Genomic DNA, 18,265 nt, shown 5'->3' on the forward strand with positions numbered 1-18,265 from the left:
CAAACTGAAATCAGAAAAAGGAAAATCCCCAGCACAGAGATTCTGAAATCTTTGTGGACAACTTTCTTCGAGGTCAGGTGCTTTGCCACTGTCCATGAAACCTCGGCTATTTTGTGAAAATCTCTAAAACTAACTGTAATTGAAATATTTGTAACACGTTGCCAGAACTGGAAGAGATTTATGAAAAGAGGAGATGTTAAAAGAAAGGAATCTTTTACAGTACAACATGGACTGGGATCCAGAGAGAAAGCTGACACTTAAATACAAATTTACAGATCCATGTGGTGGTTGACAAGCCAAATTAAAATCAGTGGTGGTCATTGGCTTTAAAACACCCCATTTCATGGCTGAAGAGGTATAAGATGAAAGAAAATGTGCTAGGGAGCTTATCAACACTAGAGCCAGACTAGGCATACCGCCATTGTGTGAGCAATCACATCTGCATGCCATTGCATTTTCTAGGTCCCAATTTTTGGTTAAGACGTTAAACTAAGACTCCATCTGCCTTCTCATGTGGACGTAAACAATTCCATGGTAGTATTTTGAAGAAGAACTTGGCAGTTCTCTCCCTTGTTCTGGCCAAAATTTATCCCTCAACCAATATCATTAAAATGGATTCTCTGGTCATTATTAAGTTGATATTTATGGGATTTTTTATGCACTAAATTAGTTGTTGCGTTTCCTACATTACATGTGATTATACTTCATTGGCTATACTGCGCTTTGTTCGGGTGGGGTGGAGGGGTGGTTGGGGAAGGGGCTATATTAATGCAAGTCTAGCTCTTTTCTAGTGGTACATCTACCTGATGTTGTGTGAAAGCAGTTACCTCTGCAGGCTCTGCTCAGTAGGGAGACAGACAGGTAGCTGTGCTTCAAGGACATCTACAGCCAACCTAAGAGGTGGCACTGCCAGTTGACTGACACCTGCAACTTTTCTGCTTCCACCTCCTTACAGCTTAGCATTGGGATCATTTGCAGTGTAAAATGATGTGCCACCGGGATGCATTGCTCAATAGTTCCAGCAGTTTCAGCTCCTTTCCCACTGACAGCAATGGGAGAATGTCCCAGGTATCCGTTTTCAAAGATTTTGACAAACAACTCTTAACACAACATACAATGCTTCTCAGGATGCCAGGAATCCTTGATGAAGGCTGACAGTGTGAGAGAGCTGGATTAACTTCAATAAAGATACAGTCAGTAACACATCGAAAACCCCACAATTTGATCCAGCATGTTCAGTTAATTTCCTCACTGAGCCACTTCCAGCAATCTCCTTGGCATTCACTGTCCAAACAGATTCCAAAATGCTACTGGAAATGATTCTTTGTCACAGATTGTTTCCATCCCCTCTCAACTGATGAATCCAAGTTTAATTAACTTTGCAATATAAATAGGTGAATTCCAAAGCACCAGTTCAGTGCTATAAACACAGCCACATGTTGGGCTAACTCAGTATGAATCTTGACCAGTTAAATCTATAAAAATAAATCCAACAGGCTGTACAAGTCAGGGCATAATTAAAATGGTAATCCTGACACACTGGTACCATAAGAACAGTGCTACTGCAGTTATCCTGGCACACTCATCCTACTGGAACAGTATTAATATAGTACTTCCATCACACTAGTACCATCAGCACAGGATTTCAGCAGTTAGTAACAATAAATTGTACCACCAAAACAGTGTTACTGCACTTAGCCCCATCTTAGCAGTAGCCACAGAACTGTATTACTGCAGTAATCCCAGCATATCAGTAACAACAGACTCCAGCAGACCAACACAGTGTTACTGTAACAATCCATCAAATCAGTATTGTAATCTAACTCTAACCACTGAATTATTTTGTTCTTCGACAGATATATCGCAATAGTCTACCCCACTACGGAGAAAAGGACCATCTGCCGGACAGTGCTGGTGAACACTCTTGTGTGGCTTGGCAGCTTGTTGCTGACTGCCCCAGTCATGTTATATTCCAGGACTATTCAGATGGGAGGCTCTGAAATATGTGCTCTGGACCTGCCTTCTGGAACAAATGACATGTACTGGTATACACTCTATCAGTCCATTTTGGGATTTATCATTCCCCTGATTATTATAGGCACTTTCTATTCAATGACTCTCTTTCATGTCTTTAAATCACTCAGAAGAGTGGGCAGGAAGCAATCAGTGCAGGCAAAGAGGGTGACCAAAATTGTTCTCATGGTAATAGCTGTCTCTTTGGTGTGTTGGTTGCCTTTTCATGTGATGCAGGTGCTCAACTTAACCTCCGTGTCCCACACCTTGCTCTTTCATTACATCTATCATATCAGCATCTCTCTGAGCTACACCTACAGCTGCATCAACCCTCTTCTGTTCCTGTTCTTCTCAAAGAATTTCCAAGAGCGCTTGTGCGGTGCTGTGACAAAGGGCAGCTCCACCTCTCATGTCAGGTTGAGGAGGGGTGGAACCTGCGAAAGTGTGGAAATAGAGTGTAAAAGCTCAGTGTAAAAGTTCTCTGAAAAAGTGGTACACATTTAACACAAAGGAAACATTTTCAGATCAGTGTTGTTCCCACATACTGCAATAAAAACAGAAAATACTGGGAGCCCTCAGCAACTGTGGAGAGAGAAATGGTGTTAACATTTCAAGCCGATGACCTTTCTCTCTCCATGGATGCTGCCTGAACGTTACCAGCATATTTTGGTTTTTATTTCAGCTTTCCAATATCAACAGTATTTTACTTTTGTTTTGTTAACAATTCATTTACTTTAAGTAACCTTATTCCTGGGTGAATTTGGTGTTCGTCGAACTGAAGGATTTTAGACCCTCACATTATCAGTCACCCTGAGGACAGGTACAAAGTTGTTAGGTACAAATTAAAGCACTTCTATTTTGCCCCAACAGTATGCCTGGAATTTGGAGAAATGCACTTGCTGCGAGATATTTCACTTTCCCCCAATATCAGCTATCCAACTGAGGTTACCAGTTTAGTGATGCATTTAGCGATAGTTTTTGCACCCACTAGGGACTGAATTGAGACTGCCCAAACCCATTTCACATGGGACTACTTTGAAATCAACCACTCTAGTGACACTAGTCTCCTGTTTTGTATAGGGCCCTTCCAGCCAGCAGATAGTGACTTTTCTTCCATTCTGAAGTAGACATTATAGAGAAAAAGGACAACATTTGGATCACTGCACCACCCAGATCACTGCATCATCTAGATCACTGCACCATCTAACACCACACTAACACCTTGTCCTATCTGTGCTAAAGTGCATTATGAGGGCATTTTAGCCATGTTTATATCTGTCTAAGTGCAAAATTTACCACTTTTTTCCCATGTAGTGGTTTAATGAGAAAGTGGATGTGAGTAAACAGACAAGAAAAAACGGTTGAATGGGGGAACAGTTTCCTTCTGCTATTTTCTCCACCATAGTAAAATGCTATGTAAAATAAACATAACAAGTGCTGAGGAGAGGGAATGAAAGAGAAAGTTGCTGAGAGTAATTTGGAAAAGGCAGAGTGTCTAGCAGGGCCCAGCTTTAGAAAGAACAGACTAGTAAGAGACATTATGGGGGGAAGATTTCAAAGAAATGAGGAAAAGGAAGGAAGAGAATATCAATGCTGGATGGCTTGAAAATTGAAAGAAGTTATTGGAAAATGAAAAGACTGGTACAGGATAGAGAGACATGGGGAAAACTATGAGCCCAGGACCTACCTTTCGGGTGGAGTACACATTATGATAATGAGGATGAGTAAAATATATTTACAAGTGTTTCTCCTCCAAGCAGTTCAGAGAAGGTTTACGAGGCTACTACCAGAAATGGGTGGGTTGCCTTATGAGGAAAGGTTGGACTGGTTAAGTTTGTATCCACTGAAGTTTAGAAGAGTAAGAGGTGACTTGATTGAAACCTTTGAGATCCTGAGGGGTCTTGACAGAGTGGATGTGGAGAGGATGTTTCCTGTGTGGGAGAATCTAGAACTAGGGGGTCACTGTTTCAAAATAAAGGGTCACCCATTTAAGACAGAGATGAAGAGAATTTTTTTTTCTCAGAAGTCATGAGTCTTTGGAACTCTCTTCCTCAAAAGGCGGTGGAAGCAGGGTCTTTGAATATTTTTAAGGCAGTGCTAGATAGATTCTTGATTAACAAGGTTGTGAAAGGTTATGGGGGTATGCAGAAACGTGGGGTTGAGGTTACACTCCGGTCAGCCATGACCTTATTGAGGTCGAGGGGCTGAGTGGCCTACCCCTGCTCCTAATTCGTTTGTTCATAAGCAGAAAAACATGATCATTAATACACCATTAAAGGCAGAAAAGAAGAATTAACACAGCTTTGCTCAGAGTAGGGTAGATTTTTAACTTGCCGTCTGGGTGTAAAGCTGTGGATCACCTGTTATTAAAAAAGTGCTCAATTTCCCTGAGTGGATCTACAACTCAGCTGTGAAGTTAAAATCTACCCCTAGGAGACAGAGGGCTTGACATAATTACACTGATGTTAGGATATGATGCTTAGTATAAATGTCTCCAATTTCTCTGTTCTTTTGACAGAAGTGTGACCATTAATTTTAAAAACATCCTGTAACATTGGAGATGAATTTTAGACCGATGCTTTAAGTGCGCTGTACACTGTGAAATGGTGTAATTTCAAGCTAGAGTTCGTTAGTTAGTGACCTGGGAATAAGTGCACATGCACAGATCTTGATTGACAACCAAGTAGCCTGTCTAGCTTCACATATGAAATATGGTGACTATTAGAGGACAGTTGGCATTTGTGGAGTTGACTCATAGCAGAAGCTATTACCTTAAGAGTAAATGGATTAAAATCAGTGGAACAATTGATGAAGAAAAAGTGCCAGCTCCTCATAACTTCATCAAATTGAAATGTTTACTTGTTCTTCAATGTCTGCTGATGAGTAGCTTCTCTCTTGTGGAACAGGAGGCAGCACTCTGATGGAAGGGGCTGCAGCATTCCCTCAGAATGAGTTTTGTACTGAAAGTCATTAGGGATATCTCTTTGCAAAGAAGAGATATTTTCTTTTACTAAGGGACAAGTACTGAAGTTATTTCCAATGCTGGTAGAACCTTAACCCAGGGCTAGTCGGTGTCTTCCAAGGAAAAATTGAGAAAAAAGAAACACTGGCATTCTACAGTAATCTCAAATTGTACTCAACACCACTACAATGCCTAATTGTGAAACTCATGCTCACAGGCTTGGAAAGCCTCATAGGAACATTCAGCCCTTGCATCCATTCTGCCAATCAATTAGATTGTGACTGATCTGTACCTGAGTCCCATTTACCTTAATATCCATACAAAATCCATTATTAGCTGTCTTGAAAATGTTATCTGGTCCAGGTTTTACAGCCTTTTGGAGGAGTGAGTGTCAGATTTCCACAACTCCTTGAACTCCCGATTTCACTCATTGATGGTGTAGCTCTGATTTTAACATTGTGCCTCCATTACACACCACTGAGTGAAGTGTTTCATTCTGCACTGTGCATTCTGTTTGTACTAAAGGTGTAGTAACTTTTCTGTGGGTGTTTATCGATTGCATTGTTCAGGTTTAATCATTGCTATATTAATCATCGACAATTTATTGCCATAAATGATTAACTCCTTAATGTGCAAACTTATCTATTTATTTATTTATAAGATGGGTCACAAGCTGGCTTGAAATTTAGTGCACATCAGCTTGTGTAAACATTATTACTTGTTTAACTCCTGCTGTGACTGCTAAAATGTTTTTTCTCCGTTAAAGGTTTGATCACTTTAAATAAAACCTTTTTTGGGAAGGCGAGGGTCTGTTGAGAGAGGTTGATTTGATCTGCATTTAGCTGTGCTTATGTATCAATAAATAATAATTTCTTACAGGACAAGTGCAAATGTGCATCAGTTCTGGCTCAATGAGTCACAATCTTGCCCGAGTCTCAGGCCACTCCAGAAACTTGAACACAAAAATCTGGGTAGGCACTGTGAGGGGGTGCTGCACTGTCAGCAGTGCTATACTTCAGGTGAGCTTTTAACACCAGGCCCCATCTGCCCTCTCAGATTGATGTAAAAGATCTTGTAGCAACATTTCAAAGAGCAGGGAGATTTTTTGCCTGAGCACTGGCCAACATTTATTTTCTCAACCAACATCGCACAAGAATAGATGATCTGGTAATTATCATATTGTTGTTCATAGGACCTTGCTGTGCACAAACTGGCTGCCAAATTTCCTACATTACAACAGTGGCTATACTTCAAAAAGTGCTTAATTAGCTGTCAAATGCTTTGGGGGCATCCCTGAGGTTATGAAAAGTGCCATACAAATGCAAGCCTTTCTTTTTTGACTTTGGGTGTATTCTGCAACAGTAATGGGGTGTCACAATCACAACTGGATAGTATTGAGCAATTGCTTATACACAGCTATTTTGTTGTTGTTGCTGGTGTGCTAATTATCCACCCTGCAACGTAGTGGGAGGAATTGCAAACCGTAACAGAAACAGTTCACAGAGAACTCATTCAGTATGAATCTTAATCGGTCTGGAGCTGAGATGCACTTGGCTCTATTTTTATAAGAGCTGTTAAGGTGATAAATTTGCTGTTCGCAGGTTTGGATGATCTAATATTATCATGTCCAGCATCTGTAGTAATCTGCTTTTGGATGATATATTAATTAGTTCCTGATTATGTGGTGAAATGACACAGCATGGTTTTGGCTAATGAGTCACCAACTAATTAACACTACATTGTTAAAAGAAGCATTTAGAATTCATCAACTGTATGTAATTACAGAGGTTAAAACATCTATAAATTAACTGGCAGGTTAAGGTTTCAGGTCAGATTTTCTGGTCTATTGGATAGATCTGAATCAGCTGATAAAGTAAAATCTGTTACCAATTTTTTTTGGTGCCATCATTTCAGTGCAGGATCAGTGAAAACCCTGGAGAAATGATGCTGAGTGGCGATTTTGCCCATTAATGCTGTTTCTTTAAGGTGACTTGCATTGAAGTTACAGTGGGAAATTATGACAATTGTAAACTGGAAAAAATATGCAACTAATTTTCGCAACCTGCATATTTGCTTAGGGAATCTAAATGACCCAATCAGATTTTAAAACTCACTAGTGGTGAAACTTGGCTCTAGTGTTAGTGATTTTTTTTCCCAAAAATATACTTTATTCATAAAATTTACAAAAGTATATTATGCATTTTGACTTGATAATTTCAGAAAATGCAATAAAATTCAGCTTGTCTCCATACACCATGGTCCACTCTGAGGTGCCTCAATACAATTGCATTACTGATATTTACAATATACATTCTATGTCAGTCATACAGCCTTTGGGCAAAAAGGTTTCAAGTGGAAGATTATAGAAAGTGCAATAGAATTCAACTTGTGATTTTGGTACTATGGATGCCACTTTAGCTGCAAAATGTCAGATGACAACTTCTGGTGCAGCCTATGCTAAGTGCCATCTTGGTGAGGGTGATAGCATGGGCGTTATGTGAAAAATAGGAAAATCATGACATCAGTAAGTCAAATGCTGTTTTGATGCCTGACCTACCATCTTTGAGCTCACTGCTCTAGTTAACACTGCTACGGACTGGAGGGGTGTTAATTTAAACAGCACTAATTTCTCCCCTTACCACTGACCGTAAACAGAAAGGTGTTTTGATTTGTTTCCCTCTTTATAAGAGGTAGGACATCTCCCAACCTCTTGATTTCTGTATGATCCAATTTTCTATTAATAACCCCACAGCAAACTCAAGATAGGATGAACTTGAAGGGTTAGTTTATTTGCACACATTCAAAATATGAAAGAGGGTCTCAATGTCGCCTCAACACTGAGACAGTAAAGGGAGGCTTAGACAAAAGAAGGTTTAACAGTACAGAGATCACAGAGAAGATAAATATTGGTTCATGTGAGCTCCAGAGCCCAGATTAAAAGTCCAAGAGGCATTCCTTAATGGAGGTAAGTGGGTTGAAAACCGATGCTAGATAATTCATTTTTCTGGTGATGTTGATTCCACATGATGAGATAGGCATGCAGAGATGTATCAGATGGGGTTATTAATAAGCTTGTAGGTGATGGTACAGAATTTCAAGCAGAAGCAATGTGTATGGGGCCAAATGTCCAATCTGGGCTGAGTCCCTTGTCTGTGAGGCTGCTAGTTAGATGGCAAACAGCAGACTGAGCTATGCAGTTCAGCAAGACAATATTACTTGTTCCTCAAGTCAGATGACCATGTTACATGACTCGAACCTCTGCACGAGGTCTTTGACAAAGAATGTGTATCCCATTGGCTGGATTCCAAAGACTGTTAAATGTCCCAGCCATTAGGAATTGAAAGGAAGGTTGCAGGGCCTTCGTCTTAGCAGATGATCCATCTCCTTCTGGCTAGCCTAGATTATTAAATGCAGATGGCCTTTGTCTGGCTCTCTTTGAATTTGGGCTGTGTAGCTCACAGGTGGTCGTTGGTGGGTACTCAGAGATAATGGGGTGCGAGTTTTCCCATAACTGCCAAATGGCTTCTTTTCTTTGGGGGCCAGAGACAGACATAGGTTAAGCCATTTTAAAGATCTTTGTTCAGTTTTAAAACTTTAGAAATAGCAATAAGCATATCTATTATAAAATCTATTATAAAAATATACAGTGTGAGGTCTTAGTCCCTCATGACATCCTCTCTTAAGCATGCACAGTGTAGGAGGGAACCCCTACCAATATTATTTAAATGCATCGCCATCCAACTTGCAAGTTAGTTGCTTTCACTGTTTATTGTTTCTTGCAGAGTTTGTGGAACTAATGGGTTGTTGGAAAAGTTCAGAAAATTGGGTAAAATCTGCAGGAAGTGGTGCTAGAAATTGAGAAGGCATTGGTTATTACTAGAAGAGCAACAGCAAAGGTACTGGTGGAGTGGCGGTGATAGGAAGATGAATGCTGTCATCCTGAGAGAGGACAGCAGGTTTGTGATCCCCGGAGACATTGGCACTCCCTAGGGTTGCCTCAGCAATTCCTGCTCTCTTCTGGAGCACATGCTGTTAGACTGCTTGAGACCCTGAAAGCATTTTTGAGCATTGGTACTCGCAGCCATGACAGCAGCAGTCTGAGGATGTGTGGCACCAAGCTGGGCTTGCATGGCAAAGTGCAGACTTTTGATGACCTCAGTCTGAGCTTTCACTACAGCACTCAGAACTTGGGTGGCTTCTATCTCTAATGCAATGGAAGTTGAGACATCATCTATCAAATAATGCATCACAGCTGGTCCGTAAGTGCTGTCGTGGGAGCTGGACCATTTCCACACTGGAAAGGAGGAGCTCCAAGCTCTTTGTGAAGCCCTGTGCCAAGCTGGAGCCAGACTCCTCCATGTTCCTTTATAGTGACAAAAGACTCTCTGTCAGGTGCGCCAATGCACTGAGCATTTCTGTGTGCATGCCTATCAGCCATTTTCTGTACACCCCTCCATTGAAATCCTCATCGCGTCCTCTGCAGTCTTACAGGGAGTTGGCACATGAGCTTTCATTGCCCCAGCTGGGTTGCAGGCCACTCGTGCCCAGTGACTCACCATGTGCTGATCCTGTCTCTATGCTAGCCTCTGAAGTATGCACAGTGCCAGTATCTGAACTGGTTGCTGCATGTGCAGATCAAATTATAGTGTTTTTCCTACTCCATCTGCTCTTCCTTTAGGCCTTCAATGACTGGCTAGGTTGCACTTCTAAGGTACCTGAAAGCATAAATGCATATGGCTTGAGGAGAAGAAGGTTGGCCGGGTTGGTGAGGGGGCACAGGTGGTAAGGAAAGTAAGTTATACATGGTTACACCATCTGCAGCTTTTAAATCAAAAGAGATTGCTGGTTGAGCACTAAATGGGAATTTAGAAGGTGCGTTAGGCAGGACATTCCATCATCCTCAATGGCTTCAGAGACACCATTGACCATGACCTCAGTGAAGGCATCTCCAATTATTCCCAATGCCTTCTCGTCCCTGGGAAGTCTGCACGTGTAGCTGTGTCTGACCCCTGCCAGTTTACAGCCATCTATTATGGGCCACCTTGTACTGCAAGAGAGAGAAGCATTGAAATGTGTTCGGGTGCCGTGCCTGCCACAGTTGAATAGCTGGAAGCGTATGCAAGCTGTGGGATTTGAGGGTGCAACTTCCAGCAGTGCTAAGTGTGTGAGGGTGAGGTGAAGCCTGAGAATGTGAAGTTTGAGCCATGGTTGATGTAGATTATTGGGAGGTGAGTGAAGGGGAAGTAGTGAGTGGAGCAGTGCATGAGGCTAATAGTGCAGTTGGTAGGATTTGACATGTAAGAGATGCATTCACTGACCTTGACCAGTTATGTGAGTTCATTAAGCTTCTTGCGGCACTGCATGCAGGTCCTCCGTCCAGACTAGTGACATTGATCACCCAGGCCACCCACTCTCACTCCTCTGAGCAATCATCTAGAGGATATCCTGCCTCACTGAGGGTTGAGAACCTCTCTCTCCTCTGGTCCTCCTCCTGCACCAGTGACTCCATCGAAGCATCTAAAAATCAGAGAGGGGGCATGCTCTTTGGACTGTTGCTTCCTCCAGGTCTTCAAGTCCTGTCCAAGCAGTTTGATCCCCTACTGCAGCCAATAAGCACCTTGCCTTTAAGAGATACGGTCTAGTTTTCAGAAGTGTGAGGTAATGCAGTTGGGGAGGGCTGTCATGAAGAAATATTATTGTCTATAATGTCATTGGAAATTACTTTATAAAATAGAGCTATAGTGGGGTCTGTGTCTATTTATGTGTCTTAACTGGGTTAAAGCCAGTTAGTTTGGGTGCTTTGATGAATAGTAGTTTTGAGATGTTAATTAGGTAAATGTAAGGAGGGTAGAAAGTAAAATGTAAATTTGCATTTGTTAAAAGAAACCATTCAAGACTGCGGGTGAAGTCTTGTACCTAGCTAGAAGATGCCAACCAATGTGTTTATTTTTTTTCAGCTTAGTAATAAAATTGGTGGGATGAAAGGATGTTATTGTTAGAAAAGGTAAAGTTAAAAGCCTAGTGATACAATAGAAATTTTATATTTAAAGAGAAAGATATATGTAAAGGAGAAAGGAGATTGTGTGTAAAGCAGAGGCAGTTAAGAACCAACAAGTGTGAGAAGCCTCCAGCCTGTAAGCGTCAAGCTGCTGTCTGCAAGAACCCAGACCTGAAAGAAACTCATTTTGAATGCGATTGTCCAGGGTATGCTTTGTCAGATGTCTGTTTAAATCTGTGAGATTTCCTGTTGTCTTAACGGGGATGTAATTGAGAGTCAGATTAATTAGGGGATTTTTGTAGTTATTGTAGTTGTGATTTTGTAGACGTATGTATGTGTGTACAATCTTTCTTGTATTAATAAATGTTTAATTTAGTTTTATAAAACCTCTTGAGACTCAGTGGTCTTATTTTACAGAATTCAAAGCATGCATCTTGAAACATACAGATTGCAAAAAATGAGTTATAACAGTTGTTTCAAGTTTCCCTCTGGAATTTGAACAACTCATCCTTTACCATTGGCTGCATCATAATAAGGGCTACCAATGCAAGGGATTACAGTATGAATGGTAGGACCCTGGAAAGTACTGAAGATCAGAGGGACATTGGTGTGCATATCTACAGATCCCTAAAGGTAGCAGGGCAAGTAGGTAAGGTGGTTAAGAAGGCATATGGGATACTTGTCTTTATTAGCCAAGGCATAGAATACAAGAGCAGGGAGGTTATGCTGGAACTGTATAAAACACTAGTTAGGCCACAACTGGAGCACTGCATGCAGTTCTGGTCGCCACATTATAGGAAGGATGTGATTGCACTGGAGAGAGTGCAGGGTAGATTTACCAGGATGCTGCCTGGGCTGGAAGGTCTGAGCTATGAGGAAAGATTGGATAGGCTGGGGTTGTTTCCCTTGGAGCAGCAAAGTTTGAGAGGGGACTTGATAGAGGTGTATAAGTTTGAGGGGCATAGATAGAGTGGATAGGAAGGCACTTTTTCCATTAATAGAGGGGCCAATAACCAAGGGGGAAGAGTTTAAGGTAAGAGGTAGAAGGCTAAGAGGGAGTTGAGGAGAAAGTTTTCACCCAGAGGTGGGTGGGACCCTAGAACTTATTGCCTGAAAGGTTGAGTCAGAAACTCTCATAATATTTAAGAAGTATTTAGACATTCACTTGTGTTGCCACAGCCTCCAGGGCTATGGGCCAAGCTGGAAAATGGGATTAGTGTAGTCAGATCTTTGTTGACTGAGCAGACACGATGGGCTGAATGGCCTCCTTCTGTGCTGTAAATGTCTATATTGTTATTTTATCTGTAAACATTTATAAAGATCTAGGAACTAATTAGCTGGAAGCTAATTATTGTGTGTAAGTTTCCAGAGGCCACTTTTCATGTGGGCCACTAGAGTCATGTGATGTGTAACAGTGCCAGTTCAAACCAGCCCTTCTTCTGTACATGACAACATGGCCAATATTAAATATAAAGAGCTCTCATCCTTCCAAGCTTAAAGTGTGATGTTTACCGACATCTGGGATCCAAAAGGCAACAAGAACACATAGCATGGTGGCAGCAAGTGTCTGTGAGTTAACCTAAAGCATTTTTAATTAATTTAGTGCTGATTTGGAAAATCAACCCACAATAGTGCCAGAAGAAAATCTGAGTGATTCATTCGAAAACAAGAAACAAAATGTTGACGGGCACAACGATAAATGCACAGCTACAGTCCATAATGTATTGGGAAGCTGACGATGTTGTACAGGCATTAGCGAAATTTAAAATGCAGATTGACATTTGGTAGTTTCCTAAGAGGCACTATCAATGAAGAGAGGGCCAGCAATATCCTTCTATGGGAAGGAGATATAGGATTAAATTTATTTAAAAATGGGAGCTTACTCAAGAGGACACTAAAAACCCAGATGTAATTTTTGAAAAATTCAGCACCCACCTATTGCCAAAATCGAATCATCGGATCTACCAGTATGAATTTCAAGGCCTCAGACAGGAATTAGGCTAACCTATTGATAACTTTGTTATAAGGTTAAAACATGCAGCTGGGATATATAAGTTTAAGGACATGGATGAAAGGCTGCTAGATCAGCTAATTTGGGGTTCAGCACACCCTGAAGTACAGAAAGCACTTATTGGGAAGGATGAGCTCACAATATCACAGGCCATAGGCACTGCCAGAGCACACAAACAGGCAGATGAAGACACTGACTGCCCAAACGGCTAGCCTTCAGTTAAGCCAAGAGAAAGACTGAGTTGATGCACCGTAGAAGCAAAACAGAATGTACACCAAGCAGACAGAAAGACGTGCAGACGCTATGGACAACCACATGAATTCATAGACAAAAGGAAATGTCCTGCATCTGGATCAATCTGCAGAGCTTGTGGAAAGGCCAATCATTGGGCAAAAATTTGTCGAACAAAAGGAGAAGGTGGTAGACAAAGCACCAGAGCCAGAGCAACAGGGCGAATGGACAGGAAAAGAAACCAAAAGCCCCATACCCTGGAAGATGACGGTGAGTCTGAAAACACAATAGACATATGAACCATACTACTACGTGAAATGTTACTTGATGTGACAGTTCCCAGAGAAAAGAAATTCACACCACCATTCAGATCAGAAAGAGGGTGAGAGAAAAACTCGCAACAATAAATCTGAAGGTGAAGATTGATACCAGAGTACAGAGTGACATCAATCCGCTCAGGCTATACCAGAAGGTATTTCCTGAAAATTTTGAAGAAAATGGTTATCCAAAGAAAGGTGCTCTGAAACTGAACAGCGTCATGCTGATATTATACAGGGGAACTATAATCCGACAGCTAGGAACAACCCAAATCAAAGAGATACACAAAGGAAAAGATGTTAACTGTATGTTCTATGTCACTAAAACAGATGGTCCTGCTATCTTGGGGTTGAGCAATTGTGAAGAACTGCAGATTATTTCAGTAAACCATGAGATGAAGGAGGCGATACTGAGAGTTGAAGAGAGTACAGCCATTGAGAAGTGCCCTATGATCAGATGCAAAGAAAACCTAGCGAATGTAACACCACCGAAACTGAGTCAAAGCAGAGATGACACCAGCAAAGACAGAGTTACAGATGCTCTCTCAGCAAGTGATCCAGGGAAGGCCTGAAAAGATACAGCAAACATCCAGCAATATGGCAGCATTGGTCTATCAGAGATAACATCTCATTAGAAGGTGGTGTTCTCCTAGTCAGATCCAGAATAATCATACCCAAAATGATGAAGGAAGAGCTTCTCCTCAAGTTACTTGAAGGCCACATGGGGATGGAGAAGTGTAAGCTCAGAGCCAGATCAGCTGTGTACTGGATAGGCATACACAAAGATATCAATAGAATGAAGTCTACACACAATTTATGCCAGAAGTACAGAAACACACAGTAGAAAGAGGAGTTGATAGGAGCTACTGAAGTATCACCCAGACCATGACATACTGTGGGAATTGATTTATTCACACACAATCAAGAATGGTATCTCACAGTCGCAGACTACTGTTCAATGTTTTCTTTTATCTGGAAGATGAAAGACTTGAGAACCACAACCATCATCTCAGCAGTATGAGATCTATTTGCTGAACAAGGAATCCCTGAAAGGTGAATATGTGACAATGGCACCCAGTTCATATCCAAGGAAGTTAAAGAATTAGCTGAACAGCATGTGTTCAACATCATCACATCACCACCATACCAGCCTTGAGGACACGGGTTTATAGAAAAATGCATCCAGATGGTCAAAAGAACTCTTGCAAAATGCTAAGACAAAGGAAGACAAAAACCTTGCATTATTGTCACTCTGATCCACCCTCTCAAGGCTGACATGAAATCACCTGCAGAGTTGCTAAATGTAAGAACATATAAGACTACTCTGCTAAGCAAAATAGATCCTTCAAGTGACCAGGAGGAAGTGAGACAATAACTCACTGAAGCACAGGAAAGAGTAGGTCAGCACTTCTGCAAACATGCTAAATCCCTATCTGAGCTGTTGAAAGGACAGAGTGTACATACACAGGATCCATTCATGAAACCCTGGAGCCCAGCAAAAGCTATTGCTGAAGCCGAGACACCAAGATCATACATAATTGAGACCCACAGCGGTAAGCAAATGAGAAGAAACAGAGTCCATATTCAACCTACACCAGAGCTGGAGAAACAGAAAAGACCTTCAACAACACTGGAAACATTAATATCCAGGAAGACAACATTAACAATATCACCAGAAAATGATACCACATTTCCAACAGCAAGCATGACTCCTGCAACACCAGGGACAACATGCGCAATGTTGCCTGTGCAGCCTGCCAACTTAACACTAAGAGCAATGAATGCACAATTTCTTATCACCTAACCGATACCGTGAATAATGTCTTTTAGAAGCTATAAAAGACTTAAGAAATTTAAGGAGGGGTTCAGTTTATTTCCAAAAGTCAATTGATAATCTTCTTTAGTTTAGAATAGTTAATGGCTGGAACAGTTACATTGATAGAGGCATTATGTTTTAAGGAAAGAGAGATGTTACATATTGTTGTGTTATCTGTAAAGAACTATGAATTAATTATTATGTATAAGTGTTCCAGGGGACCACTTTTCATGGCTGAACTACAGATTCATGTGATGTGTAACAGAACCAGTTCAGACTGGTTCTTCTTCTGTACAAGGCAGAATAGCCCATATTAAACAAAGAGCTCTCATCTTTGCAAGCTTAAATTGTGAAGTTTGCCAACATCTGGTATTCAAAGGGTATCAAGAACACATAGCAGTGCTGATGCTCCAAATGTTCCTGGTGTTGGGAAGGATGGGTCTCGCCACATTGCCATAGAATGCTCCATTTAGTGGGACCATGTCATACCTCTTGTCCTTTGTGGAGAAGTTTATGCAGAAAAACACCTTTTATCAAAGTCTGACAGGCATTGGTCACCTGTAATGTCCTCAAACCCCTGTCAGAAAACAAAATGGTGGATTCTGTTGGATGGACTGTCAAAATCATTAGGCTGAATGACTCATTATTAGAACTTTCAAACAAGCACTAAGACGTAGCTTAGCTGATGTTGAGAAAGGCCCTACCCATCAGATTCTTCCTCCACACCCAGAACTTCAACCCCTCCCCATGTTGCCCTTGAGATGACTGTTTTAGGGAAGATACCATTGCCCACCTCCTTCTAGAATGTGCCTTTGCAAATCAGGTCTGGAGAGAGAAGCAATGCTTTTTGTCAAGGTTCATCTTGAGCAGTTCCATAAAGCAGGTCTCTGTGCTCAGTGGGCTGATTCCAGGGTTGCACATCAAGATAAAATCAACCGTAGCTGGAGGACCATGTCAGCTCAGTGAGATGTGCTTTTTGGTCTGCCCTAAATTTGCTGATCTTTCAGCGTAAAGAGTTGTCCATGGCCAAGTATTGCAGACATGGCACATTCCATGATCCAGAACTACATGCTGAGTAATGCACTAAAGCTTGGGGCAGCTGCCGCAAAGGCACATTGGGGAAAGGCCACTGTCTAAGGCCCTTCTGCCATAGTACAGCGGGGGGGCTGGAAACTGTGCAAAACCCCGCAGGCTGTGTGAACATGGTAAATATTGACTGTGATTGTTAATGTAGTGAGTAACGTAGAAGTGTAAGAAACTGAATTGGTTTGCACTTCATGTAATGTCAACTTTGCATGGTAATGAAATGTACTTTTATAGTCATTATGAATAAAGTATCTTTTTGGGGGAAACAAGTCACAGAAATGAACAGGGGAGGCCAAAGTTTCTGTGCCATCTGTGTCATTTTGAAAAGGTGCAGGGTAATCATTCATCATGACCCCCATGTCTGATTTTGGGCACAATCCGATTTAGCCCCCATTGTGTCTGTCTAAAAGTGACTTCCTATTGCCAGGTTTACTTACTCTGCCTTGGGAAAACTATCATGTACTGATTCATCCCTTTTATGCAGTCATGGTTGAGTGTCAATCTCACAGTGTCAGGCTCCACAGATGGGCTCCCCATATTTACCTTCCTGAACCCTGATGGTAGATTCAGAGACCCATGTTCTGGGGGGTCTACATGGCCAACAGGTGAAGCTGTTTTTATTCAGGGGTGCAGTTATTGGCAGCTGCATTCCCTGCAATATAAATGCATTGAAGGCAAAGAGGACTCCAAATTAGAAAGAAAGGAAAGTAGGCTTTGCACCTTGGATGATCGCAGGACATCTCAAAGCACTTTTCAACAAATAAAGTACTTTTGAAGTACAGTCACTGTAGTAATATAGGAAATGTGCCAGCCAATTTGCACACAACACAAATCCCGCTAGAGCAATGTGATATTAACTAGATAATCTGTTCTAACAACTTTGGTTGGGAGATAAATATTGGTGAGAACACCAGGGTGAATTAAATTTAAAAAAACAGATAATACTGGAAATAGCAGGTCAGGCAGCAATTGTGGAGAGAAGCGGCATGAATGGGCGGAATTTTACGGTCCCGTCGCTGTGGCTGGTGTGGGGGCGGGGCTGTTGGAAAATGCAGTGAGCCATTCAAAAGTCCTTTGGCTTTGGAGGGACCAGAAGATCCCGTTGGTGGGAAGGGCCATAAAATTCCACCCAATGTTTTGGATCAATGACCCTTCATCAGAACATCAACCTGAAACGTTAACTGTTTCTCTCACCGTAGGTGCTGTCAGAGTTGCTGAGTATTTCCAGCATTTTCGGTTTTTATTTCGGATTTCCAGCATTCACAGCACTTTGTTTCTTGTGCAAGGGACAACTTCCCAGCTCATCTTTGAAATACAAGGCCATGGGATCCTTTATGTCCAGCTGAGAGGGGATATGAGGTATCGGTTTAACATCGCATCCTAAAGGGGATACTTCCAACAGTTCAGGAGTACCTTGGTCCTGCCCTGGATTGTCAGCCTAGATTTTGTGCTCAAGGCCAGAATTTTGGCTTTGGTGCGCAGATGTGGGCCTGGCACCCCAATGTATAAAGTGAGGCGTGGTGACATCGGACGTGCGTCCCGACGTCAGCGTGCGTCATTTAGGCCAGAATGTTGACATCAGCATGCAGGATGGGCCTGGCGTGCTGATGCGTAAAATGATGCATGGTGATGTCAGGAGTGCGTCCCAATATCAGTGCGCGTCATTTAGAAATTACGTTCGGCAGGCAGGCAGCTGCGCATCCGCCGAACTGTCAAAGGCCTATTAAGGCCATTAAAAAACCAATTAAAGTACTTATCAAAGCTGCCCATCCAACCTTAAGGTTGGTGGGCAGGCAAAGAGCCCAAGCGGCCTTATCATTTTTCAGGAAAC

General features: G+C 41.8%; 1 protein-coding gene across 1 annotated transcript in view; it reads left to right on the forward strand.

Annotated features, from left to right (window-relative positions):
- Window positions 1-14,104, forward strand: part of LOC121281457 (melanin-concentrating hormone receptor 1-like) — a 76,314-nt gene extending 62,210 nt beyond the window's left edge. The window contains exons 2-3 of the mRNA XM_041194403.1: window positions 1,857-2,429; window positions 13,552-14,104. Coding sequence (XP_041050337.1) covers window positions 1,857-2,429; window positions 13,552-14,104 — 1,126 coding nt within the window. The remainder of the gene's footprint in view (window positions 1-1,856; window positions 2,430-13,551) is intronic.
- Window positions 14,105-18,265: the final 4,161 nt, after the last annotated feature.

This window comes from Carcharodon carcharias, chromosome 8 (assembly GCF_017639515.1).
Source record: "Carcharodon carcharias isolate sCarCar2 chromosome 8, sCarCar2.pri, whole genome shotgun sequence".
Lineage (NCBI taxonomy): Eukaryota > Metazoa > Chordata > Chondrichthyes > Lamniformes > Lamnidae > Carcharodon > Carcharodon carcharias.